Below are 26,973 nucleotides of genomic sequence, written 5' to 3'. Positions count from 1 at the left end.
AACGACGTCACTTCCTCTTCCGCGGATATGGCGGCGTTCAGGAAAAAGCGTGGAGCTCCTGTGGAACACGGGAAAAAGTCTGCAAAGAAAAGAAAAATATCCAACGTTAAACCTGGAAAGCAGGAAGAGGTTTTGAATGAGAACCCGGAAAATGAGTACAGCATCCCGGCGCCTCTTTCTTTGGTAAGTTACCGGAGCGAATCGATTGGCCGATGGCTGCACGTGTGCATCACTGCTGGGCTAAGCTTTGCGCCGCGCATTCTCTGCCTCCCCTGCTTGTTGTGCTCGTTTTTAACACAATAATTTATTTTTTTCTTCTAGCTTTTCTAGAGTTAAGTTTACTACTTACTCACATAGCTCTACCAAAAATACTGGAAGGCACGGTGCCTCTGTACAATGCTTTGTTAACCGTGTCGTGTAATTCAAAAGCGTGACATTCTGCACTCTTATTGCAGGTTAAGAATTGTCCGGAGAAACGCAGCTATCCTTGTCAAATCTAGGGGCAGCCTTGGCCACACAGTGCTTGATGCACATCTCATCGGGGCAGTGTCGTTTCGATGTTTCAATGACCCATGGTTTGGTTACGTTTTTGATCCTCTATTATAGTTTGCGGTGTTGAATTGCATGTGACGTTTACCTACTCATCGCGGGTATAGTATATATACTGTATAATACTAGTCGGATAAACTGACAAATTTATCTAACTTGTACATCTGAAGTATAGCATGAGACTGACAATGGCGTTTCACGAGTATCTGACTTCGCTAAAACGGACTGCTCGTTAGGCCGGTCACATCTCTTATGCAGTTCAACGATGAACTAACTCCTGTTACACAGACTGCACCATCTGGCACGGTGGTGTGCCAGGTTTGGCTGTGGATTTGACTGGTATACCTGGCATATTGGTCTTTCCAGTGGGTTCAGTGACGCAAATCAGTGTAACTTACAGTTGAACTTTATGGAAAAAGTACCTAATCGGTCTCACCTGAACTTTTCAGGATGAACAGTTTAAGAGTTATTCCGCGATTAAATCAAAATTTGGGGAGTAAGTGGATGGGGGTGACCCTGATCACTTCAGAAACCCCGTACATTTACCACATTACGGGCAAGTCATCAATGCCAATGGTTCTCGACTGAGTAGAGGGCCGCAAGGTGACTGCAAATGATAAAATTGCAGCAAAATACTCAAATCACAATAAAATGAAGCTACAGCAGGGATGTCAAATTTGTTTTTAAAGCAGACCACTTCAATATCCAAAATGCAAGATACGTTTATTGACACTCTACAATGTAATACCTTTTGGAACAAGCCTATAGATGCCTTAGTTAAAAGAATATAAGAGTAGATCCATATTACTAACCGAGAATGCTAAACCGGATGGACGCAGGGACATCCGGCCATGGGCCGTAGCCGCAAAAAGACGTACTGCGCAGGCGCCCCAAGAAATGAGGCTCCGCGAGAGGCGGCCGCGACCACAGAAAGAAATGAGGCCCCGCGACCACAGAAAAAAGGAGTCAAACGCAGGCGACGCACAGCGCCACACGAAACCCATTGCACACGAAACTAGCACACAAAAAAAAAGAAGCCGCTCGCGCCCACCTGCAAGCCACCCCCCCCCCCACAGGCACCGGACGGGACACACACAAAGAGGACGATTCAACAAGCCCCTGGCACACAAAAAAAAAGAACCCAAAACCACCCCACCCACCCTACAAGCAACGGACGGGACACACACAAAGAGGAGGATTCAACAAGCCCCTGGCACACAAAAAGAAAGAAGACGCTCGCGCCCCACCAATCCAACCCTAAACCCCCCCCCCCGCTCAGACGCCGCAAAAGCACACAGCGCCGCACGAATCCCATTGCACACGAAACGGGACCCACAAAAACAGGAGGATTTAACAAGCTCCTAACGCACCAAAAAAAAGAAGCCGTGACCGCCACGCCAGGCCCATTAGAGACGAGACATGGCACACGAAACGTTCACAACAACGACAAATCAGACCCACAAACACACTAACATCAATAAGAAGTGACACCCAAAGCCCCATTTCTAAAGGAACCGTCCATATTAAACATACGTCATCTCAACACCTTCACACTAGGCAGCATAGGTGGATCTCCTTACAATAAAGCACTATTAACCGTTCAACTGCAGAAAAGGCTCCATATTAACAGTGAGTGCGATCCTCCTTATTACTTATCCATATTTCGCATGTTGAGGAACAAACAAGTCATGAATACACGCTCACGGGTACAAAACGATTCGGCTCGGATAACGGGACCAAACACACGAACCAACGCATGAAACAACAAAATACACGGCGGCGCATCTGCATTACATCCTACAATAGTTCATTTGATTTTGCATCTACCGGAGTAAATATCAGGTCACCAAAAGGCAATGACCCATACTGCTTTCGCGTATGTGGACAAATATTACATCGCATTGGAACAGTGCACCCTGAAACAAATCAAGAACGCAAATATGCACAAATCACGTCGGCACCTACAAAGCGCTTCTGAAACCGCGGAAGAAAAAATGTCTCGGCTCCAAAAACACATGTCACTCCTTATTCCAAATACTGGGCCCAATCACAGAAACATCGGTATCCACTATGACAATGCACAGTAACAATGCACGTGACATCCGTCTTGCCACACTATTAATTATAGATGAATGTACAATGGCATCCAGTCACTTACTCAACACCATTGATAAACTTTTACAAACGTTGATGAATAATAATATTCCCTTTGCGGGAAAGGTACTTTTATTAGGAGGAGATTTTAGACAGTGCTTAACTATTACTCCACTTACAATGCGCTCACCTATTGTTCAGTCCACCTTAAAATACGCGGACAATTGGCATTGCGTTGATGAATAATAATATTCCCTTTGGAGTGAAGGTACTTTTATTAGGAGTAGATTTTAGACAGTGCTTACCTATTGCTCCACATGCCATGCGCTCAGATATTATTCAGTCCACCTTAAAATACGCGACGACGTCATATAAACAACACAAGACCGAACTACAATACATATACAGGCGCGAGACCTAATTGGTGATAATACAAAGAAACGAACAGTCCGCATATTAACAGTGAGTTCGATCCTACTTATTACTTATCCATATTCATAACGATAAAGATCAAACAAGTCATCAATTCACGATCACGGATACAAAACTAGACGGCTCGAGGAACGGGACCACAAACACGAACCTGCATCAAACAAAAAAATTCACCTCGGCGCGCTTCTAAAACCGCGGAACAGAAAATGTTACGCGAACAATTGGCTTTGCTTTCTAAAGATACACTTGGTACAAAACATGCGATTTCCAGATCCAGAATATAACAATTGGTTATTACAACTAGAACATTGTTCACTCACCAATACAGATGGACTTCACCCAGATATTATTACAATTCCTCAACCCTTCATCTGCGACGACTTACTTACAGAGATATTTGGAACAGCAGTCTCATTAGACCAAATGCCCCTTTTAACACAACGCACTATATTATGTCCAAAAAATATTAATGTTGATCACATTAATAACCAGGTCACTTCATTACTTCCTGGAGAGGCACGGCTCTTTCTAAGCTCTGACAAAGTTGACTCTGATGACGACAATGAACATCTAAATTTCCCCTTAGAATATTTGAACACTATTAACCCAGCCGGATTACCACAACACGATCTTAACCTTAAAAACGGAACAATAATGCTATTAAGAAACCTTAACACTAAACAGGGTTTATGCAATGGCACACGTTTAGTCGTCAACACCATGACACACAATGTTATTCAAGCGACAGTTCTTACAGGATCACATGCTAACAATACTGTTCTCATTCCTAGAATTGACCTTACGAGTTCTGACCTAGAATTACCTTTTACATTGAAACGCCAACACTTCCCCATTAAACCTCCATTTGCCATGACCATCAACAAATCACAAGGACAAACCATGGACAAGGTTGGCATCTACCTCTCTGAGCCCATTTTTGGACATGGACAACTTTATGTTGCCTTCTCACGTGTTCGACGTTCATCTGACGTTAAAGTTATAAATGCTCCATGCCAAGGAAGACTCATTCAAGGACAGGACACCATCTTTACTACTAATGTTGTGTACAAAGAAATATTCCAATAAACCATTACTCTGTGCCAAACACTGTATTTTTTGCTTTCTATATGCATCATCCACACCTGCACACTATTCTATATCTAATTCATACATCTCACTCTTTGTCATGCCCCAACGCCAGGGGTTGGCGAGCGAAGCGAGCAGGGGGGCGGAGCCCCCTAGTAGTAAACTAAGTGATTATTAAACTGTGAAGCAGAGTTACTATTAACAGTTCCAAATACACACAAAGTAAAAGTATAAGTAAACATGTAAGCATAAATAAATAAATAATAAGTCTCAGTAAAGATTACAGTAATGTAATGATCTTGAGTTCCACATGGGTCATGTATTAAGTGTGTGACAATGTGTGGTTGATGCAGATGTTCAGTTCAATCAGTGGTGGTCTCTGTTCTAGGAGGGGGCAGTGATCGCTGTGTATTTAATAGGCTGATTGCTTTGGGGTAAAAGCTGTTCTTCAGCCTGGTAGTGTGGGCACTACCAGTGGGCAGAGGAGTAAAAATGCCATGGCCGGGGTGGGTTGGATTTTTACAAATGTTCTTTACTTTTCTGTTGCAGTGGGTAGTGAAGATATCTTCCCCTGATGTTAGCTGAGTGCCAGTAATGCTCTGAGCCGTTTTGATGATATGCAGGAGGGTCTTACTGTTCTCAGTGGTGCAGCCAGAGTACCACACTGTAATGCAGTATGCAATGACAGACTCTGTTGGTGCACCTGTAGAAGTTAACCAGCAGCTGTTGTGGGAGTTGTGCTTTCTTCAGGCTTCTACAATGGTTGCCAATTTTCTCAAAGACCCATATAAGTTTAATTTAATATTAAGTGGCTTGGGAAATGGTATGATATGGAGTGGTATAACTGAGCCCAAATGCATTTCCAACTGCCATTAAAGTACATGTCCAGTGTCCGTTTGCGTTAATTTACTAAGCTCAGCTCAGCACAGCACACCATAGCTACTAGCCTGTAGTCAGTGCGGGAATGTACTGCTCACAGTGACCCAACAAGAACAAGTTGGGCAGTGTGGTGTAGTGCTTAAAGGCTTTGGACTTCAGACCCAGAGGTTGTGGGTTCAAGTTTCGCTTCTGACACTGAGTGACCAACAGTAAGTCACTTGACCTCCCTGTGCTCCCTTTGGAAAATCAAAAGATATGTTGCCATTTGTATCAAATATTGTAAGCTGCCTTGGATAAAGGCATCAGCCAAGTAAGTAAATGTAAAAACACGATAACATGACACACTGCTATAACAAAATGTGGTGCTTTAGCATGATCCTAAAGACACGAGTGTCTCATGAAGAATAGGTCAGGTTGACTTTACACACTCCACTCATATTTTAAAGCTGCATAGGTGTTATAAGCTGGCCACCTGCCCTCCCATGGCTTACCTGACTGCAGTCACCGACCTACGCCATTGTTTCATATTTAACGCTGATCTGATTGGTGAGAGAAAACATTTCCATTTTCACTTTTGTTAAATGTGGCAATCGCTGATGGAAGCTCTCCAGTGTTGAATCCAGAGAATAATGAAGTAGCTTATTTAAGTTAAGAAAAAGTAAATGTTTGCATTGATTAATTGTGCATTTTATTTTTATTTTCAGAAATTAAGTTATTTTCTTCATAATTTAAAACATAATACCTGGGCCAAGTGAGCAGCTTTTGTTATCAAAAATATCTGCAATGACAAATTCTGTATTTGGGTAATTACTGGTTGTTATGTATCCCTAAAATGGCTACTAATTTTATATTATAATTAAGAAACTGAGGTACTGGTAAAAAATAAACTTCTATTTAATAAGAAAACAGGGTCTGCTTCTGAAATGGCTTCTTAATGTTGTGTTATTTTAAAAGACACAGGCAGCATTGTTGCTTAGCAGCAAATATAATGCAAATTCAAAAACACGCATCTGCACCAAAAGTACAAGAGGGTAAATATGGCCTGTGTAAGTTGGAGTGGGGCTCACATATTCTCATAGTTTACTGAGAGACCTCTGGTGAATAAAGGTTGAGAACCACTAATTGTATGCTATGCAATATGAAGATTGAAACACAATATAATGTTTTGCTTCTTAAAGTTTTGACATAGTCTGCTATTGATTATTTTAATTTTTGTCAACTTTTTGGCCAGGTTGTTGGTGTCTTTAATTGTTAAATTACTCCTTTACATTAAGGTATTTATCAACTAATTTACAGTCTTTTTTGTTTTTTTTTTTCTATTTTACACTTTTAGGGCAAATGGAAGAACAAAGAAAGAGTACTTATATTTTCCTCAAGAGGTATTAACTTTAGAACTCGTCACATGATGCAGGACCTTCGGACATTGATGCCTCACAGCAAAGCAGGTAACATCTGGATTTAGTAAGAAATGTGTGACTAATTTAGACTAGGGAAGAGTCAAAAAAAACTTCATTTTGGGTTTTGTTTTCAGAGTGTTCGTGCAAGTGGCCTTCTCAGATAACTAGGTATGAGAGGCTGGACATGTGATTTTATCAGTACCACTGTGACAACATATTGAGTGCATTTTGTGCTAGTACAGTGATCCCTCGCTATATCGTGCTTCGCATTTCGCGGCTTCACTCTATCGCAGATTTTATATGTAAGCATATTTAAATATATATCGCGGATTTTTTGCTGGTTCGCGGATTTCTGAGGACAATGGGTCTTTTAATTTCTGGTACATGCTTCCTCAGTTGGTTTGCCCAGTTGATTTCATACAAGGGACGCTATTGGCAGATGGCTGAGAAGCTACCCAACTTACTTTTCTCTCTCTCTCTTGCGCTGACTTTCTCTGATCCTGACGTAGGGGGTGTGAGCAGGGGGGCTGTTCGCACACCTAGACGATAGGACGCTCGTCTAAAAATGCTGAAAGATTATCTTCACGTTGCTACCTTCTGTGTGCAGCTGCTTCGTGAAGCGCCATGCTGCACGGTGTTTCGCATACTTAAAAGCTCGAAGGGCACGTATTGATTTTTCACTATTTGTTTTTCTCTCTCTCTCTCTCTCTCTCTGCTCCTGACGGAGGGGGTGTGAGCTGCCGCCTTCAACAGCTTTGTACCAGCGGTGCTTCGCATACTTAAAAGCCAAACAGCCCTATTGATTTGTTTGCTTTCCTCTCTGTTTCTGACAGTCTGTGCTCCTGACGCGCACTCCTTTGAAGAGGAAGATATGTTTGCATTCTTTTAATTGTGAGACAGAACTGTCATCTCTGTCTTGTCATGGAGCACAGTTTAAACTTTTGAAAAAGAGACAAATGTTTGTTTGCAGTGTTTGAATAACGTTCCTGTCTCTCTACAACCTCCTGTGTTTCTGCGCAAATCTGTGACCCAAGCATGACAATATAAAAATAACCATATAAACATATGGTTTCTACTTCGCGGATTTTCTTATTTCGCGGGTGGCTCTGGAACGCAACCCCCGCGATGGAGGAGGGATTACTGTATGTTTTTTTGGAGGTTCAGGTGTGATCACTTTCAGTCCTCTTTTTCTGTTTTTTTTCCCCCACATATAGTTTCATTGATCCCTCTCCTGATATCAATTCTGATATCTGAACATAAGGTATCAGTTGATATTTGATTTAGAACCAGAACCACTGCCCACTTAAATTCAATTTAAAATCTGAACAGTTTACTGTGTCAAATTAATTGGGATCACTTGTTTGTGTGTAAGGTGACACAAGGCTTTAACTAAACCTGACATTGTAATTGTAAAAGAATAGAAAATAAATACACAAGATAATGAATAAATGAAGTACTGTATTTTAGATGGACTACTGGGTGTTGCCACAAAATAATCAGTAATTGTAATTCCACTGTAAACCTCTCAGGTCAACAATAAATTTGTAAATACTATACATTTAAAAAAACAAAAAAAACCCCACAAATTACATCTGTATGCAGCATTGTGTGGTGCCAGTTCTCACCCACTCACTAAGTGGGTGACTGCATTTTTACACTATGAGGTCCACTGATCTCCTTTGCTTTGTTAATTTGTCTTAATTGTTTTCTGCCTTTCTTTCTTTTCAGACTGCTTTTTGCACAAACCCCAATGCCCAGTAGATCTGGGTAAAACATTCATTTGGTTAAATTTTATAAGTAAGCAAAACTGGTCTGAGATTTCATGGCACTTACAGGGCACAAATCTACCAATAGGGTTAAATCTCTTGTTTAATGTTTGAGATGTGTAGTCTGTTCTTTTTAACACTAGAATTACCAGAGCCTACGAAAAAACTCCTAAATCCGTCCCACCTTAAATCGCGTCTTAAATCCGTTTGCACCTCTCCGCCAGAGTCCTTTGTCATCTAAATGTGCTGATAAAGCTACTAGCAGCCAGCTATTCCATCCCCCCACCGACTTAGAATGAACTTCTCTCCTAGCTCAAGCCTTGCCTTGATTTGATTACCTGGGATTGAAGTGGAGTTTTACAGTGGAAATAATTCTAGCGTTATTTGGAATACACGCATTTCATGTGTGTTCCATTTCTATAGTTGGCTGTGCAAACACATTTTTAAAACAGAAACGTTTTTCATATTCTAATAGTAAATGACAAAATGTAGGCATAAACTATATAACGTATGAAGCCTGAAGTCCATATATCAAAGAAACACTTTCACAAAAGGTACAAATAAAAGAACACGTGCGCCTTCATTCAAAAAAAAAAAAAAAAAAAAAAAAAAAAGCCGCGTTAGCATGCCACATTGACACTCTTATTACAACCGCCGCGGTGGCGTAATGGTATCAGCGCCTGACTGGGAATCAGAGGGTGGCGAGTTCGATTCCGCACGGCTCCACTTCGAGAAATTAACTGCTCTTATTCTTACAATTTTAGAATAACAATATAAATTTGATTTCAGTCTGTAACAGGCGGTGTAACTTATGATACTGGTAAAGGTTAGCTTTTTTTTTTTTTTTTTTTTAATTCACTTTTCATTCTCGCAGTCACATTCAGAATCAATCCATACAACCCCATCTGACACAGCTGGTTTCACATAAATAAAAGTGCACTTTTATTCAAGACTATAACCGAAGAATAAAGAAAGCAAGTTACAGTTGGTGGTTGATACGACAGCTTGCGTGGTGCAATGTTAAGAACTGCTGATTTCCGATCCGTGCTATATAAAATCATCACATTCAAATATTAACAGTTCCCACACACCCAAGGTCCGCCATTCCTACATTTACAACATGTGTACTTGTTGCAGTGTACACACCTCTCTGTGCTATGGTTCCTATTACAGTGAATGAGCACCTGACACTGTACTTTCTTCCCTGGGGGAAGCTGAGGTCTTAGAACGGAAGTTTGTTGACGCTGTATCATCTTTTCTTTTTCCATCGCCTTTTCCTGTAAGAAGCGACGACGAAGTTCCTCTGCAAGGTGAGCCATGAACACTCTTCTTTTCTCAGCGGACCCCGTGCATGCCTTATACAGTACGTGTGCGTTCATCGCTGCTAGGTCAAGGATGTTGTACAACACAGCAACCGGCCACCTGCGTGTTCCTGTGCGCACTGAACAAGCACGCGCCTCCTGGTTCATGATGTCAACGCCACGCTGGGGAAAAAAGAAAGACAAATATATGTGACATTTTGAAGAAATCATTTTATCACCAGAAGAGCACCAGAATACTTCGTCACACTAATATTTTTTTCATTAGCATACCTTCATGTGGTTGTAGTCTGTGACCGTGTTTGGTTTTTTTTTTTTAATCTTGCCCAATCTCCACATCATGGTGCATTGTGCTGAGAATGCAGACAGACTTCATCTTTTTGGGCACATACACTGTCAGCATGGCACTGGGAGATCTAAACACCAGCGTGGAGAATTGTTCGTGTACTGAACTGCCTTTAGCTGCAGGTGGAAGTTCCCGTCGCACTTTATTCATGGTGCCAAGCAGAGTTGTATTGCGGTGCAGCAGTCTATTAGCCAGTGAAAGTGACGTGAAGAAGTTGTCTGTTGTTACGGTTCTGCCTTTTTGGATTGCGGCAGATTTGGAGACAAAGTACATGTGCAATGCCACTCCTTATTTAGGAAAAGATCCCAGTCGTCCCACGGGAGAAAGACTTTCCGAGTCTGTGGTCATAAAGCTTATGGAGCCATTTCTGGACAAAGGCGGAACCGTAACAACAGACAACTTCTTCACGTCACTTTCGCTGGCTAATAGACTGCTGCACCGCAATACAACTCTGCTTGGCACCATGAATAAAGTGCGACGGGAACTTCCACCTGCAGCTAAAGGCAGTTCAGTACACGAACAATTCTCCACGCTGGTGTTTAGATCTCCCAGTGCCATGCTGACAGTGTATGTGCCCAAAAAGATGAAGTCTGTCTGCATTCTCAGCACAATGCACCATGATGTGGAGATTGGGCAAGATAAAAAAAAAAAACCAAACACGGTCACAGACTACAACCACATGAAGGTATGCTAATGAAAAAAATATTAGTGTGACGAAGTATTCTGGTGCTCTTCTGGTGATAAAATGATTTCTTCAAAATGTCACATATATTTGTCTTTCTTTTTTCCCCAGCGTGGCGTTGACATCATGAACCAGGAGGCGCGTGCTTGTTCAGTGCGCACAGGAACACGCAGGTGGCCGGTTGCTGTGTTGTACAACATCCTTGACCTAGCAGCGATGAACGCACACGTACTGTATAAGGCATGCACGGGGTCCGCTGAGAAAAGAAGAGTGTTCATGGCTCACCTTGCAGAGGAACTTCGTCGTCGCTTCTTACAGGAAAAGGCGATGGAAAAAGAAAAGATGATACAGCGTCAACAAACTTCCGTTCTAAGACCTCAGCTTCCCCCAGGGAAGAAAGTACAGTGTCAGGTGCTCATTCACTGTAATAGGAACCATAGCACAGAGAGGTGTGTACACTGCAACAAGTACACATGTTGTAAATGTAGGAATGGCGGACCTTGGGTGTGTGGGAACTGTTAATATTTGAATGTGATGATTTTATATAGCACGGATCGGAAATCAGCAGTTCTTAACATTGCACCACGCAAGCTGTCGTATCAACCACCAACTGTAACTTGCTTTCTTTATTCTTCGGTTATAGTCTTGAATAAAAGTGCACTTTTATTTATGTGAAACCAGCTGTGTCAGATGGGGTTGTATGGATTGATTCTGAATGTGACTGCGAGAATGAAAAGTGAATTAAAAAAAAAAAAAAAAAAAAAGCTAACCTTTACCACCAGTATCATAAGTTACACCGCCTGTTACAGACTGAAATCAAATTTATATTGTTATTCTAAAATTGTAAGAATAAGAGCAGTTAATTTCTCGAAGTGGAGCCGTGCGGAATCGAACTCGCCACCCTCTGATTCCCAGTCAGGCGCTGATACCATTACGCCACCGCGGCGGTTGTAATAAGAGTGTCAATGTGGCATGCTAACGCGGCTTTTTTTTTTTTTTTTTTTTTTTTTTGAATGAAGGCGCACGTGTTCTTTTATTTGTACCTTTTGTGAAAGTGTTTCTTTGATATATGGACTTCAGGCTTCATACGTTATATAGTTTATGCCTACATTTTGTCATTTACTATTAGAATATGAAAAACGTTTCTGTTTTAAAAATGTGTTTGCACAGCCAACTATAGAAATGGAACACACATGAAATGCGTGTATTCCAAATAACGCTAGAATTATTTCCACTGTAAAACTCCACTTCAATCCCAGGTAATCAAATCAAGGCAAGGCTTGAGCTAGGAGAGAAGTTCATTCTAAGTCGGTGGGGGGATGGAATAGCTGCTGCTAGTAGCTTTATCAGCACATTTAGATGACAAAGGACTCTGGCGGAGAGGTGCAAACGGATTTAAGACGCGATTTAAGGTGGGACGGATTTAGGAGTTTTTTCGTAGGCTCTGGTAATTCTAGTGTTAAGTTGCTTTTAGGAAGCAAAAGAGTAACTAGCCAAAAATAAAATAAAGATATTGTCCACTCTAGTGATGTTTCAAAAACCAATACTTTGCTACCAAGCTGATACTAGAATTCTGAAAACGTAGCGGTAATAATCTTTTTACAATATTGGTAGTGCTAAGTGAAAGTTAGTAGTGCACTCATGCATGACCACAAGTAGACCAGTTACTTTTGAAGGCACACTTGTACCTGAGAATGTAAAAGTGGTTCACAGTGGTCATGATACTGTACCATTTCAAAAAATATGGAAAAGAAAAACAGCAGAAGTCTTGCCTGGAAGGGCTTTGTCTTTGAGGCAGGGGAATTTCATCTTGTGTTTGTAGGAAATGTGTTTATTATTTAAAAAACAATGCAACACACATACAAAGGTGTCCTTTGTATTTGTGGCATTCAGTTAAGAGATACTTAAAGTGCTTAATTTACTTCTAATTACAGATTCCAAAATGGATCGTAAGGATCAACTATTCGTCGTTAATGAGGTAAGAATGTAGTTTAGAATTAATATTTTTGTTATGCTACATTGTAGACAACCCAGGGCCTGGAGTGCCACAGTCACCTCTGGGTTCATAATGAGACAGTGATTTTTGCTGATAATGGTAAAGTCATTTGTATACATGGACTTGATCAACTTTTGTTCTGCCATTTCATAAATTCCTACCAATGTGTGTATTTTTTAATATAATCAACAAAAGATTGCTTACCCCCTTATTATTTCTTTCAAACACTTTACTGAATATTGTTTAAAGTTACATTTTCACAGAGACAAATAATTTTGTGTTGTCAGTTATTTGCACCTCATTGCTAATAGGTAACTGGTTAGCAAATTCTTTTCCTTGAGAGAGTGGGGCAAAGTAGTGTCAGCAAATTTGGAAAACTGACTATGAATATGTTTCAGGTTTTGTTCTTTTGTTTATAGAAAAGTGCCTTGTGAGGAAACTTGCCGTAAAAAAACTAGACGTGATCAATCTTTGGGCTGTTCTTTTTGTGGTGACTTAGTTTGTTATTTAAACATGCTCCTTAATAAATGTTTTGAATTTTAAGATAACATTAATTTCATTGTTTCTGGCTGTTCTTGAGTACATCACAAAACACATTTAAATATGTTATATTTTACAGGTGTGTGAAATTAAAAACTGTAATAAGTGCATATTTTTTGAAGCAAAAAAGAAGCAAGATTTGTATATGTGGTGAGTATTGCTTAGAAAGAATTAATAAATAGTAAAATTTATATCTTCAGAAATAATGGAAATTGCTCTCTTGACAATTAATAAAAACTGCAGTAATTACTATAGTCTGGCACCGCTTATGATCAGTCAATCTACTCAATTTACTTCAGCTTAACCAGTTTTCATTTCTTTGTCAGTTAAGTCGGTGTCTAGTTAACAGATGCTATGTAAAGATCAAAGTTAGTAGACTAATGTAAGGGTCTATCATTTTATTTCTGATGTAACACATACAGTTAGGGCCATAAATATTTGGACAGAGACAACTTGTTTCTAATTTTGGTTCTATACATTACCACAATGAATTTTAAATGAAACAACTCAGATGCAGTTGAAGTGCAGACTTTCAGCTTTAATTCAGTGGGGTGAACAAAACGATTGCATAAAAATGTGAGGTAACTAAAGCATTTTTTTAACACAATCCCTTCATTTCAGGGGCTCAAAAGTAATTGGACAACTGACTCAAAGGCTATATCATGGGCAGGTGTGGGCAAGTCCGTCGTTATGTCATTATCAATTAAGCAGATAAAAGGCCTGGAGTTGATTTGAGGTGTGGTGCTTGCATGTGGAGGATTTTGCTGTGAACAGACAACATGCGGTTAAAGGAGCTCTCCATGCAGGTGAAAGAAGCCATCCTTAAGCTGCGAAAACAGAAAAAACCCATCTGAGAAATTGCTACAATATTACGAGTGGCAAAATGTACAGTTTGGTACATCCTGAGAAAGAAAGCAAGCACTGGTGAACTCAGCAACGCAAAAAGACCTGGACGTCCACGGAAGACAACGGTGGTGGATGATTGCAGAATCATTTTCATGGTGAAGAGAAACCCCTTCACAACAGCCAACCAAGTGAACAACACTCTCCGGGGGAGCAGGGGTATCGATATCCAAGTCTACCATAAAGAGAAGACTGCATGAAACTAAATACAGAGGGTGCACTGCAAGGTGCAAGCCACTCATAAGCCTCAAGAATAGAAAGGCTAGATTGGACTTTGCTAAAGAACATCTAAAAAAGCCAACACAGTTCTGGAAAAACATTCTTTGGACAGATGAAACCGAGATCAACCTCTACCAGAATGATAGCAAGAGAAAAGTATGAAGAAGGTGTGGAACAGTTCATTATCCAAAGCATACCACATTATCTGGAAAACACGGTGGATGCAGTGTGATGGGTTGGGCGTGCATGGCTGCCAGTGGCACTGGGACACTAGTGTTTATTGATGATGTGACACAGGATAGAAGCAGCCGAATGAATTCTGAGGTGTTCAGAGACATACTGTCTGCTCAAATCCAGCTAAATGCAGTCAAATTGTTTGGGCGGCATTTCATGATACAGATGGACAATGACCCAAAACATACAGCCAAAGCAACCCAGGAGTTTATTAAAGTAAAGAAGTGGGAAATTCTTGAATGGCCAAGTCAGTCACCTGATCTTACCCCACTGAATTAAAGCTGAAAGTCTGCACTTCAACTGCATCGGAGTTGTTTCATTTAAAATTCATTGTGGTAATGTACAGAACCAAAATTAGAAAAAAGTTGTCTCTGTCCAAATATTTATGGACCTAACTGTATGAGTGTGTGGTTGAAAATTTAACCCTGGGGTGTTTATTCTTTTAAAGGATATCCAATGTTCCTCATGGCCCTTCAGCTAAGTTTCTAGTGCAAAATGGTGAGTGACTTAATGTTTAACGTATAATTCTAAAGTATATATTTCAGTTTAGAATACATCATTAATATAAACATATGTTTAATTTTATAAATTTCGTCAAAACTTCAGAATTTTGTTTTACATATGTATTAATAGAGGGAATTCATTTTAATTATCATTCTTTATAGAATCAGTAGATTTTAAATATGACGCATTTGATTAAATAAACAGTTAAAAAACCATAAAGTGGTGTAGATGTGTGTTACTGCCTTACAGCTCCTATATCCAGGTCCAGATATTGTTGAGAAATATGCAAACACTTATATAGACAAGTTTCTTCCCACTTCTCTACGACCTGTTGATTGATCATTGATTCTAAGAGAGGTTAGCTTGTGTAACATTAGAATACGTGCATGAATGTGCCCTAATAATTGGGTTGGTTCCTGCCTTTCTCCAACAGCTGTTGGGATACTGTGTTCAAATGAACGGATTCAGAAAATGAATGTAAAATAAACCAGATAGACATGTAAGAAGAATTTATTGTAGTGTTATGCCTATGAAAGTTTAGCATTAGTACTTGTATTTAACATGTGTTTCGTTCTCATGCAAGTTCACACTCTGGCTGAATTGAAAATGACTGGCAACTGTCTGAGAGGATCACGTCCAGTTCTCTCCTTTGATCCAGTAAGAACAACTTACTAAAGTGCTAAATATTTTTTAATAAGAATTATTTCTGATAGTGGTATTAATACATATTTTGTTTATTTACAGAAATTCGATAGTGAACCACACTATGCTGTGCTTAAAGAATTATTCATTCAGGTAAAATCAAATTAGACTGCCATTCAAACAAGAGTATTTATTTCACAGTAGGTAAATGTTGATGAAAAGTAAATAAATATATTGAAAGAAAAGACTTCAGGTAATATTTATGACTTAAAACAAGGGTTCCAGATGCAGAAATGTAACAGATAGATATACTTGATTTTTCCTTGGGCACAAATGAAAAATATGATTAGCACAAGAGAAAACAAATTTTATACATATTAAAACAAGCTAACAAACAACAACCCCCCAAACACACAAATGAAGGTCTAGCTTAGATGCTGGTGAGTTACTGCTATCAACAGCAGGCTTTTAGGTGGCAGTAAGATGTTCAGACCTGTCCGGATGTACATTTTAAAGTAATTAACATTTGAATACAGCATGTCCAGCTTGTTTTGTCACAAAAGGAACATGCTGTTAGAAATCTGTTCTATCCAAAGTTGCCTGGCTAAAGACACCCATCATTCTGAATGTCTTGTCTTTACAGTATTGATGTCAGAGTTAAGCATTTTTGCTGCTGAGTTTAAAAATAAACACATTTGTTCAAGTCTGGATCACACATATCAGCTTTAACTGTAACCTGCTTGCTGCTTCTATTTTTCATTCACGTAAATCTCCAGACCTCACCCCGCTTTTCCACTCAGGAAATAGGATATCAGGAAACCTGTCCAGCATTATATAGCATCTGAAGAAGGAAGTTTATGTTGGTACGGTGCAGTAAAAAAATGCAACAGTACCTGAGCCATTTGGAAAGTGACATTGAAATGAAGGTGAAATTTCAAAGAATTTAGACAAGCATATCATACTAAAATACTTAAATTTACTGCCATGAATAATACTGTGGAATAGTAAGGTACCCTAAGTTCTTGTCTATAAGCCGGACTCATGTATTAGCCGGAGACCAAAAATCATACGAATTTTTAAAATAAAATCGTATCATAGATAAGCCGGACTCATGGATAAGCCGAACGTACTATAACCTATAACTAATAGAAGGGAGGGAGTTCAGTGGTCTCACTCGCGCCCATTTAATTTCTTTAAGGGGGGAGAGAGTGTGAGATATTGCCGTCTCTCTCACTCCCCGCATGTCGCGGTTGGAGCGGCCGGAGCGCGTTCTTTCTGCTCTGGGCGTCGCCGAGTCAACACGAGCGCGTAGCGGTCATTTAAATTGTGATTTTATATGTAAGCATATTTAAATATATATCGCGGATTTCTGCGGACAATGGGTCTTTTAATTTCTGGTACATGCTTCCTCAGTTGGTTTGCCCAGTTGATTTCATACAAGGGACGCTATTGGCAGATGGCTGAGAAGCTATCCAGCTTACTTTCTCTCTCTCTCTCTCTCTCTCTCTCTTGCGCTGACGTAGGGGGGTGTGAGCAGGGGGGCTGTGTGCAGCTGCTTCCTGAAAGAAATGCTGCACGGAGCTTCGCATACTTAAAAGCTCAAAGGGCACGTATTGATTTTTTTTATCTGTCTCTCTCTCTCTCTCTCTCTCTCTCTCTCTCTCTCTCTCTCTCTCTCTCTCTCTCTCTCTGCTCCTGACGGAGGGGGTGTGAGCTGCCGCCTTCACAGCTTTGTACCGGCGGTGCTTCGCATACTTAAAAGCCAAAAAACCCTATTGATTTTTTTTTTTGACTGCTTGCTTTGCACTCCTTTGAAAAGGAAGATATGTTTGCATTCTTTTAATTGTGAGACAGAACTGTCATCTCTGTCTTGTCATGGAGCACAGTTTAAACTTTTGAAAAAGAGACAAATGTTTGTTTGCAGTGTTTGAATAACGTTCCTGTCTCTCTACAACCTCCTGTGTTTCTGCGCAAATCTGTGACCCAAGCATGACAATATAAAAATAACCATATAAACATATGGTTTCTACTTCGCGGATATTCTTATTTCGCGGGTGGCTCTGGAACGCAACCCCCGCGATGGATGTATAAGCCGATATTCTATTTTTTCATTTTCACAACTTTTTTCCTTAGATAAGCCGCGGCTTATTGACAAGAACTTAGGGTAATTGGAAAATTTGCTCAGGAAGAGACAGAGTGACTACAGTATAATTCAGTACCTCCTGTATGCATACTGTCACTGCACTAAATTTATGTTCTGGGGAAAGACATTAATTCAGAGAAGTAAACAAACTTAAACTAGTCATTTGTGTCCAGCATTCATTTTATTTTATTTGAAGGTCTATTCATATAGTTAACTTTCTAGTATGTACTATGATTAAAGTTTCCTTTTTTCCTCCATAGATATTTGCAACACCGCAGTATCATCCAAAAAGCCAGCCTTTTGTTGATCACATTTTAACATTCACGATTGCAGACAACAGAATTTGGTTCAGAAATTACCAGGTAAGTAGTAGACTGCTATCTGCCAAAACTAGTAGAGCTGAGAGAAATAGTGACAGAATTGAAATATGTGTTAGTCTTCATTTTATCAGTAATACATCACCACAAATACTTTTTTTTTGAGGCTTGAGAATTTATGCATCAGTGGTAAGATTTGTGATGCACAATCTATAGAAATACCTTTTGCATGTTATTGGTACCGCACGTTAGAAATGTTTTTACAAAATAAAACTGTCCAGTTCATGCATTTGAATTAATTTTGTTTTTACAGTTACAGTGAAAAACTTGAGCATACTCTGAAACATTTGATTTGCAAGCATTGTCATATTAAGATATACTACTGATAGAAACACTCGAAGGCTCATATATATATATATACTGAATTTGGAATTCACAAACGTGATTTTTTTAAAAAAGAGGAAAATCAAAAAAAAGCCCAGTAGCGCATCATACAGAGCGCCTTGTAGACACATTGTTTACTCCAGTCCTGACTTGAGCAAAGTTTTTATCTCTACCTGAGATGCAGTTAAGGTCAGTGAACAAAAGCAATTGATATTCTTTTTATATTCTTAAAATAAAGAAAGAAAGTGGACGTGAAACATCACACAACCTCCCTTGCATAATTAGCATTGCATTTTTATCAGTATTTCAGTACTAAATAGTGTTTAACAGATACTACTTGTGTATAAAAGCTTTAATAATTAAGAGAGTAAGGGGTATACATGTACCTTATGGTCAAAGATTACTTCAGTCATTTTGTAGCATTAAACAGTAGGCCCAACGCTGAGCCCTTTAAGACCCTATAAGTGATGGCAATTAATTGTGGAAGAGGTCTTGTTTCCACAGCCTTTTAATTATTTTGAATTTTAAGCCTGTTCTATACCCATGAATTTGCAAAAAATCTGAATCTGTGCCACTGTGTTTTGATAATGACTCTGCTAATTTGTCTTGCATCAAAAGCTTTTAAAACATAACCTAGAGAATACTATTGTACTTCTGCTACTACAGTAATCCCTCCTCCATCGCGGGGGTTGCGTTCCAGAGCCACCCGCGAAATAAGAAAATCCGCGAAGTAGAAACCATATGTTTATATGGTTATTTTTATATTGTCATGCTTGGGTCACAGATTTGCGCAGAAACACAGGAGGTTGTAGAGAGACAGGAATGTTATTCAAACACTGCAAACAAACATTTGTCTCTTTTTCAAAAGTTTAAACTGTGCTCCATGACAAGACAGAGATGACAGTTCCGTCTCACAATTAAAAGAATGCAAACATATCTTCCTCTTCAAAGGAGTGCGTGTCAGGAGCAGATGTCAGAGAGATAGAGAAGAGCAAACAAATCAATAGGGCTGTTTGGCTTTTAAGTATGCGAAGCACTGCGGCACAAAGCTGTTGAAGGCGGCAGCTCACACCCCCTCCGTCAGGAGCAGAGAGAGAGAGACAGAGTTTGTTTTTCAATCAAAAATCAATACGTGCCCTTCGAGCTTTTAAGTATGCGAAGCACCGTGCAGCATGTCGTTTCAGGAAGCAGCTGCACAAAAGATAGCAACGTGAAGATAATCTTTCAGCATTTTTAGACGAGCATCCTATCGTCTAGGTGTGCGAACAGCCCCCCTGCTCAATCCCCCTACGTCAGGATCAGAGAAAGTCAGCGCAAGATAGTGAGAAAAGTAAGCTGGGTAGCTTCTCAGCCATCTGCCAATAGCGTCCCTTGTATGAAATCAACTGGGCAAACCAACTGAGGAAGCATGTACCAGAAATTAAAAGACCCATTGTCCTCAGAAATCCGCGAACCAGCAAAAAATCTGCGATATATATTTAAATATGCTTACATATAAAATCCGCGATGGAGTGAAGCCGCGAAAGGCAAAGCGCGATATAGCGAGGGATCACTGTATATGCATTGTTACTTTATCATGAAACACCACCATAAAATTGAAACAGGCTCTCTCACTTGCTCACAGTCCATTAATACAACTGTAATGGACAGTTGCATTTTAATATTGTATTAGACGGAAAAAAAGAATTATAAAGAATACGTTGGACCAATTACCAGTGATAACAGCACCATACATAATCTGTGTACTATGGTTTTCACATTCATATTTAAATGTATATGAGAGTAGTAAATGTTTCAGAGTATATAAATACTGGTTTAATTTTGCCAAATAAATTGAGTGTAGACTTATTTTATGATAAATTGAGATCATCTTTCACAAACATTTTTTCATTACCCTATGTTTCCTGGATATTTTTTCAAAAGTAATATGTATACACTGCAGCAAATGTTTCAACTAAACAATTCAACTATGAACTTATGGGGTCTTGGTGGATGCAAACACCAGACACTTGGGCTTGCCTTTTTATAGCTATAACTAAGATTGCCCCCTTCCAAATTGTGTTGCTTAAAGGATAAATAATTCTGAATCTAAAAATCTGGTTGAATCATAAAATAATTTAACTTGTTTTAAAGTAAATAAACACATTTAGCTTTTCAGACTTAAATTTCAATGATTACCACAATTTGTAGTGAATGGTTTTAAGGATTGTTTACTTCTTCCTATTCTAGAATTCCAGTAAAGCAGTTGTTCCATGTGTAACACGTGGTGTCTCGGAAGTAATAGAGTGGTTAGTGTTACAATCAGTATTCAGTACAGTTTATAATTTTCAACACACTACAATTAAGACTCAAAACAAAACTGTTGTTCAGAGTGCTGCTCAATCTCTTCAGTACATTTTTCAGAATAGTGACATTATCTGTGTTTGTGTAGGAATGGTAAAAATTGAACTTCACAGTTATGAATTTGAAATAAAATATGAATAAAATGTTTAAAAAAAAAAAATAATTGCCTTATTTTCTCAGAATGCCTACTACTTTGACAGACATGGACTATCTGCCATGTGATGCTTATTGAAACATGAAAATGACATCTTTTTTGAATTTGTTTGTAATAAATTATTACAGCTTCAATGATTTTTTTTTTGCATATCACTAGGTTGTTTTTTGAAATTGTTCATCAGGTCTGTTGACAACGTGACCCAGTTCAAACAGTGTTTGTTTGAAATAAAGCTGTTCATGATTTGAAGTGGTAATGCCTGTTCAAGAGGAGCACACTCTTGTGCACAACCATAACAGATCACCTTTATATTTTCCAGTCCATGTAGCTATTAAGTCTGTTGCCTTCTGAAGGAAAACCTGTACTAACACAGATTGATTTTTATTTTCTATGTACTGAGTTTGTTGGTCTACATGTCTGACAGATCATTACGCTTATAAGTGACAGTCCCTGAAGTATTGTGAATAAATATTAACAATTAATAGTAGTGTTTGCATAGCATGGTAGTGCAGGAATTACCACTGTTTGCTCACAGTTCCAGACACCTCTGTGATTACTGATGCATTCATTGTCTGTGTGGTGTTTATGGGGATCTTTTTCACATAAATGGAGGATGATTGTAAGTTACCCTAGTATGAGTTTACAGTATATGCATGGATGCATCTCATGGCAACACGTTGAGAGTTTGTGTGTGTCTTGTATTCTGTGCTGCCAGGATGGGCTTCAGGTTTCTGTGATCTTGTAATTTTTAACAAGTATTGCGGAGTTAGCCCTTTCACCCCAAACAGACACAGAACACACATTTAATTTTCTTCTTTACTTTATACGACACCTGACACAGAGCACCAATAGCCACAATATAACCTAGTCCTTTACTTTTACTTTCTCTCTCTTCTTCTCTACCTTTTCTTTCTCTTCTCTTGCCACCTCCACTCCTCTCCCGCAAGCTCTGTCCTCTGCCTCCCAACTCCGGCTCCTCGAATTAAATGAGGCGGCCCCTTTTATATTGTACCCGGATGTGCTCCAGGTGCTCGTTGATGGTCTTCCTTCAGCACTTCCTGGTGTGGCGGATGTACTGCAGTCCAGGCGTTAACAAATGTCCAGGCGCCCTCTGGCGGAGGCCATGGGCCCCCACAGGGTTGAGCATCCAAGTTCTGTTCCCGTGCCCCCAACACCCACCCGGGCGGCTGCCCTCTTGTGTTCCGGGAGAGATGCTGCTCCTCTCCCGGTCCTTCCAGTCTCTGGGCGTGGCAGCTAGGCATGAGTCCCAGCCAACTGTTATAGTGTACAGTATTCAGAAAACAGACAAATGATGATTTTTTTTTTTTAATACAGTGGCATGTAAAGTTTGGGCATCCTCTCCAAAAGGCTTAAAGTTACAGATGACACATTTCTTTAATATTTTAAGCAAGATTACAGTTGTATGTCCATCATTCACAGGTACAAAATAACAAAAAATTGAAAAGGGTCTGACGCAAACGTTTGAGCACCCTACATAGTCAGTGCTTCGTCATACCCTCTTTGGCAAGAGTCACAGCTTGTAAATGCTTTTTGTAGCCAGCTAAAAGTCTTTCAGTTCTTACTTGGGGTATTTTTGCCCATTCATCTTTGCAAAAAGCTTCCGATTCTGTGAGATTCATGGGCCATCTTGCATGCACTGCTCCTTTGAGATCAATCCACAGATTTTCAATGATGTTTAGGTTGGGGGACTTGGAAGGCCGTAGCAAAACTGTGAGCTTGTGCCTCTTGAGGTATTCCATTGTAGATTTTGAGATGTGTTTCTGATCGCTATCTAGCACCCATCCTCTTTTTAAATTCAACTTTTTTACAGACAGTGTGATGTTTGCTTTCAGAATTTGCTGGTTTTTATTTGAATCCCTTCTCCCCTCTACCAATGTCTGGTTCCTTGTGCCACTGGCTGCAACACAAGCCCAAAGCATGATCAATCCATCTCCATACTTAATGGTTGGAGTGGTGTTCTTTTTCAGGAATTCACCGTTTTTTTATCCAAACATACAATATCTTTGCATATTGTGGCCAAAAAGTTCCATTTTTGACCTCATTGGTCCATAGGACTTGTTTCCAAAACAAGGCTTATTTAGATATTTGTTTGCAAGCTTCAGGCACTGAATTTTGTGGCTAGGATGCAGGAAAAGTTTTCTTCTGCTGGCTCTACCATGAAGGTTATATTTGTTCAGGGGTTGCTGCAGAGTAGAACAGTACACCACCGCTCCAAAGTCTGCTAAATCATCCTGAAGGTTTTTTGAGGTCAAACGTGGGTGTTGATTTGCTTTTCTTTCAGAAAGTTTTCTTGGTCTTCCAGACCTCAACATGACCTCCACCATTCCTGTTAACTTTAATTTCTTAATAACATTACAAATTGAGGAAACAGCTACCTGAAAACGCTTTGCTGTCTTGTAGCGTTCTCCTGCTTTGTGAGCATCAATTATTTTATTTTTCAGAGTGCTAGGCAGCTGCTTAGAGGAGCCCATGGCTGCTGATTGTTGGAACAAGGTTCGAGGAGTCAGATAATTTTATAGAGCTTTGCAGTTTGCATCACCTGGGGTTTCCTAATAATGACTGTGAACAAGCCAAAGGCCTAAAGAGCTAATTCAGGTCTGAGACCTCAAATATCTTGGGGTGCCCAAACTTTTGCATGATTCTCCTTTCCTTTTTATGTGTAGCAGTACAAATTACCTGAAAGAGAAACTTGCTTAAATTTTAAATAAGGTTACATTTTACTTTAGATCAAGTATACCAACTTTATTTTTCTGAGAAATGCATCAAACATAGATGTTTAATTTGAACAGTGATGAATTCCATGTGATGTGGACTTTCCTCAGCAACTGCCATTGTTATATGAATGAATGGTTTCCTGGGGAAGCATCATTTTGATTCATGATGCAAAACGTTCAGTGTAAATGCCATGTGGTCATCTCTAAATATGTTTGGTTCACAGATAATTGAAGAAGATTCATCTCTTGTAGAGATAGGACCACGTTTTGTTTTGAACCTTATTAAGATTTTTAGTGGGAGCTTTAGAGGATCAACATTATATGAAAATTTTCACTACATGTCTCCAAATTTGGTAAGATGTTAAAATTTCTCAGTTTTTATATATAAAAAGGATCAGCATTTATATATTTGAAAAATGGCTACATATGTAGTATTGTACCTAGTAACATCAAACTAAAATTTGGGGATGAAAATCCATTTTTTGTGTTTATGTAAGATTTAGAAGTGATGGTGTTCAGTACAATAATCTGTCTCTGCTGGCAAACATTTCAATACTTACAAAACACACATTTATTGTATTTACAGTATGGCTTACATGATTAATAGTAACGACAAAAGGGAGTTCTACATTATTCCCAAATAGGTGTTATAGGAACTACCTTATACCACATTTACCCAGGAATAAATTCTAGAATATTAAAAATGTAGGTGTTTGTCAGCATTAGAACTTTTTTATGTCTCTGATCAACAAACAATATTGACCAGCGGGAGACCAGATATTAAAGAAGTTATTTCACCAGTTATCTGTGGTAGTGTTTTATTAAAACCTTTGTAAGAAAGTAAAGAATACAATTTCCTACAACAAGTTGAATGTTTTGCTTTAATAGAGATATTTCTACATTTCTAGTCTTATTTAAATTAAATGGATATTTATATGAAGTACTATATTGACCGTTTTGCGTTAACATTTAATAAAGATTGTTCAATTGACAAAATGTCCAAACTGTTAACTTTCTCTCTCTCTCTTCTAATTTTCAATGAAAGCATCGTCGAAATTTACGACTAGCTGTTGCTGCAAGACTGAAAGAAAAACAGCTGGTTAAGGATGTGCAAAAGCATAAAAAAGAAGAAGTGAAAATGTTGGTCCCAGATGACCCAACTCATGATGTCTTTCAGACACCAAAAGAAAAGAAGCCTGCTGCTGTTCCCCATCAACATCCAGAGCAGAAACCAAAGAAAATGAAAAATAAAAAAGAGTTCAAGCGTCAAAGACTACTTAAAAGGAAAAACAAGTGAGACATTGCTGTACTGATAGTTTCAGTGCATTCTGTACATCGAACACTTTTAATTTGTTATACAGTCTTTGCCATTGGGGGTGAAAAAAGTGAATGAAGTGGTTTATTTGAAAAGAAAAAAAAAGTTGAACCAGTGTCTTATAGATGAAAAGTTGGATGTGTGGTTATTTTAGAAGTATATAAATGTGAACATCTGTTTTAACTGTGCTGCTTTATGGTTGAAAACTACAGGTTCTACTTAAAGAGCAAACTGCAGCATCTTGTAAAAATGTAAATGCCTGGTGAAAGTTGTCAAAAGGCAGATCATTAAACTTTAGAGGTTACTGTTTGCCTTGTTGCAGATTAGTTTACATCTAAAAACATTTGCTTATTTTGAATCCAGAGCTAAAAATGTATGTTGTCCATTCCTTGTTTAGTACTGATCCCGTTTCTTGAGCAATACTGGTTGCAGGTTTTGTGTGCACCTCTTTTCATGATGTATTTTATGACATACCCAGTGGTATATAATTATAGGAATGATCCTTGAATTGTTAGGCAAAACTTTAGCCCCTGTAAAAAATACACAGGAATACATAAACTAAAATGATGTTTAAACTGTTGACTCAAGTTAAAATATCACGTATTGAATATTTTTAAAATATTTTTTACTCTATGCAGTGTGCAACATTAAACGTCGTGTGACATTGTAAACTTGCCAAACTTTTTTTTTTTATTAAAAAGGTTTGACTTCACAGTAAGGATGTATCTGTAGTGATGCTTTTGCAAATTAAATATTTCTTTGCCAAATTTTTGTTCAGATTTAGCAGCATAGCCAGTAATGACATCTGTGTGTCTTTTTCCACTGTTGAAACTAGAACCACTGGATTCCAGTAAGTTTGACTAAAATGAAAATATTAAACTGCTGACAGCCCTCTGATTGTCACTGAACACTTTTTATCTTCTTAAACATACATTTATCTTTAGGCTTTAAGTGTAGATGGGTTGTTGAGAAGGTTTATCAGTACTGGAACTCCAATTGATATTAGTATCTTAGCAGCTGAGTATCCAGAAAAACTTTAAGTGGAATGGTCTGTGTTTGTAAAACTCCTTATATACTAATAGATAATACTAAAACCAAATTATTAAAACTAAAAAGATTTAATGACAATGTGAAAATAAAAACTAAATTGACAAATGTGTTTTGTGAAAAAAAATGTGATGGAGAAAATGTTTCCTTTAATTTTATTACCTAAAATACCCCTGATGGTTACCCCGTAGAATTTTATAAGAAATTCTCCACCCAGCTAGCTCCACTCTTATTGGCAACATTTACAGAAGCTAGAGACAACCAAATTCTACCTCAAACATTTCGACAAGCATTAATCACCGTCTTTCCTAAACAAAATAAGGACTTGTTACAATGTGCATCATATAGACCAATTTCACTCCTGAATAATGATGTTAAGATACTCTCAAAAATCCTAGCTAGAAGGATGGAGAAAGTGCTGCCCTCGGTAATATCACAAGATCAAACTGGATTTATTAAAGGCCGACACCTATCTTCAAATCTCCGACGCTTGTTTGATTTTGCTGGTGAATATATAACATTAAACACCCCAGAGATATTACTATCATTAGATGCAGAAAAGGCATTTGACATGATTGAATGGAATTACCTTTTCACTGCATTGGAGAAATTTGGGTTTGGCCCGAATATTTGTGCATGGATCAAACTACTGTATACCAATCCAGAAGCTTCAGTTTGTATTAATAACATTTGCTCAGGCTACTTTAAACTAGAACGTGGTACCAGACAAGGATGTCCCTTGTCGCCACTGTTGTTTTCAATCGCTATTGAACCACTGGCGGTTCACTGCCGAAATTCTTATCAGATAAAGGGGATTGTCAGAGAAGGACTGGAACAGAAAATTCCTCTATATGCAGATGATATGGTCTTTATATATATCAGACCCAGAAAACACTGTCCCCGCTGTTTTAACAGCACTAACAGAATTTCAAAAGATATTTGGTCTT

The 26,973-nt window shown here is 38.8% G+C and overlaps 1 protein-coding gene across 1 annotated transcript; it reads left to right on the top strand.

Annotated features, from left to right (window-relative positions):
* bxdc2 (brix domain containing 2) lies at window positions 1-25,500 on the top strand. Its single transcript, XM_028802476.2, has 10 exons — window positions 1-183; window positions 6,374-6,485; window positions 12,485-12,528; window positions 13,166-13,236; window positions 14,891-14,940; window positions 15,530-15,603; window positions 15,691-15,741; window positions 17,992-18,093; window positions 23,889-24,017; window positions 24,710-25,500. The coding sequence occupies exons 1-10, from the start codon at window positions 28-30 to the stop codon at window positions 24,959-24,961; spliced, it is 1,041 nt and encodes a 346-aa protein (XP_028658309.2). The 5' UTR covers window positions 1-27; the 3' UTR covers window positions 24,962-25,500.
* Window positions 25,501-26,973: the final 1,473 nt, after the last annotated feature.

Source organism: Erpetoichthys calabaricus, chromosome 5, assembly GCF_900747795.2.
Source record: "Erpetoichthys calabaricus chromosome 5, fErpCal1.3, whole genome shotgun sequence".
Classification (NCBI taxonomy): domain Eukaryota; kingdom Metazoa; phylum Chordata; class Cladistia; order Polypteriformes; family Polypteridae; genus Erpetoichthys; species Erpetoichthys calabaricus.
Note: the sequence above shows the minus strand (reverse complement) of the source record. Positions and strands in the feature narration are given on the sequence as shown.

Excerpts from the sequence above, each read along its gene's own strand:
- bxdc2 (XM_028802476.2), top strand. The coding sequence starts at position 28 with ATGGCGGCGTTCAGGAAAAAGCGTGGAGCTCCTGTGGAACACGGGAAA. Across the intron at positions 6,486-12,484 it reads GATGCCTCACAGCAAAGCAG|ATTCCAAAATGGATCGTAAG; the intron begins GTAACATCTGGA and ends TTCTAATTACAG. Across the intron at positions 18,094-23,888 it reads TTTGGTTCAGAAATTACCAG|ATAATTGAAGAAGATTCATC; the intron begins GTAAGTAGTAGA and ends TTTGGTTCACAG.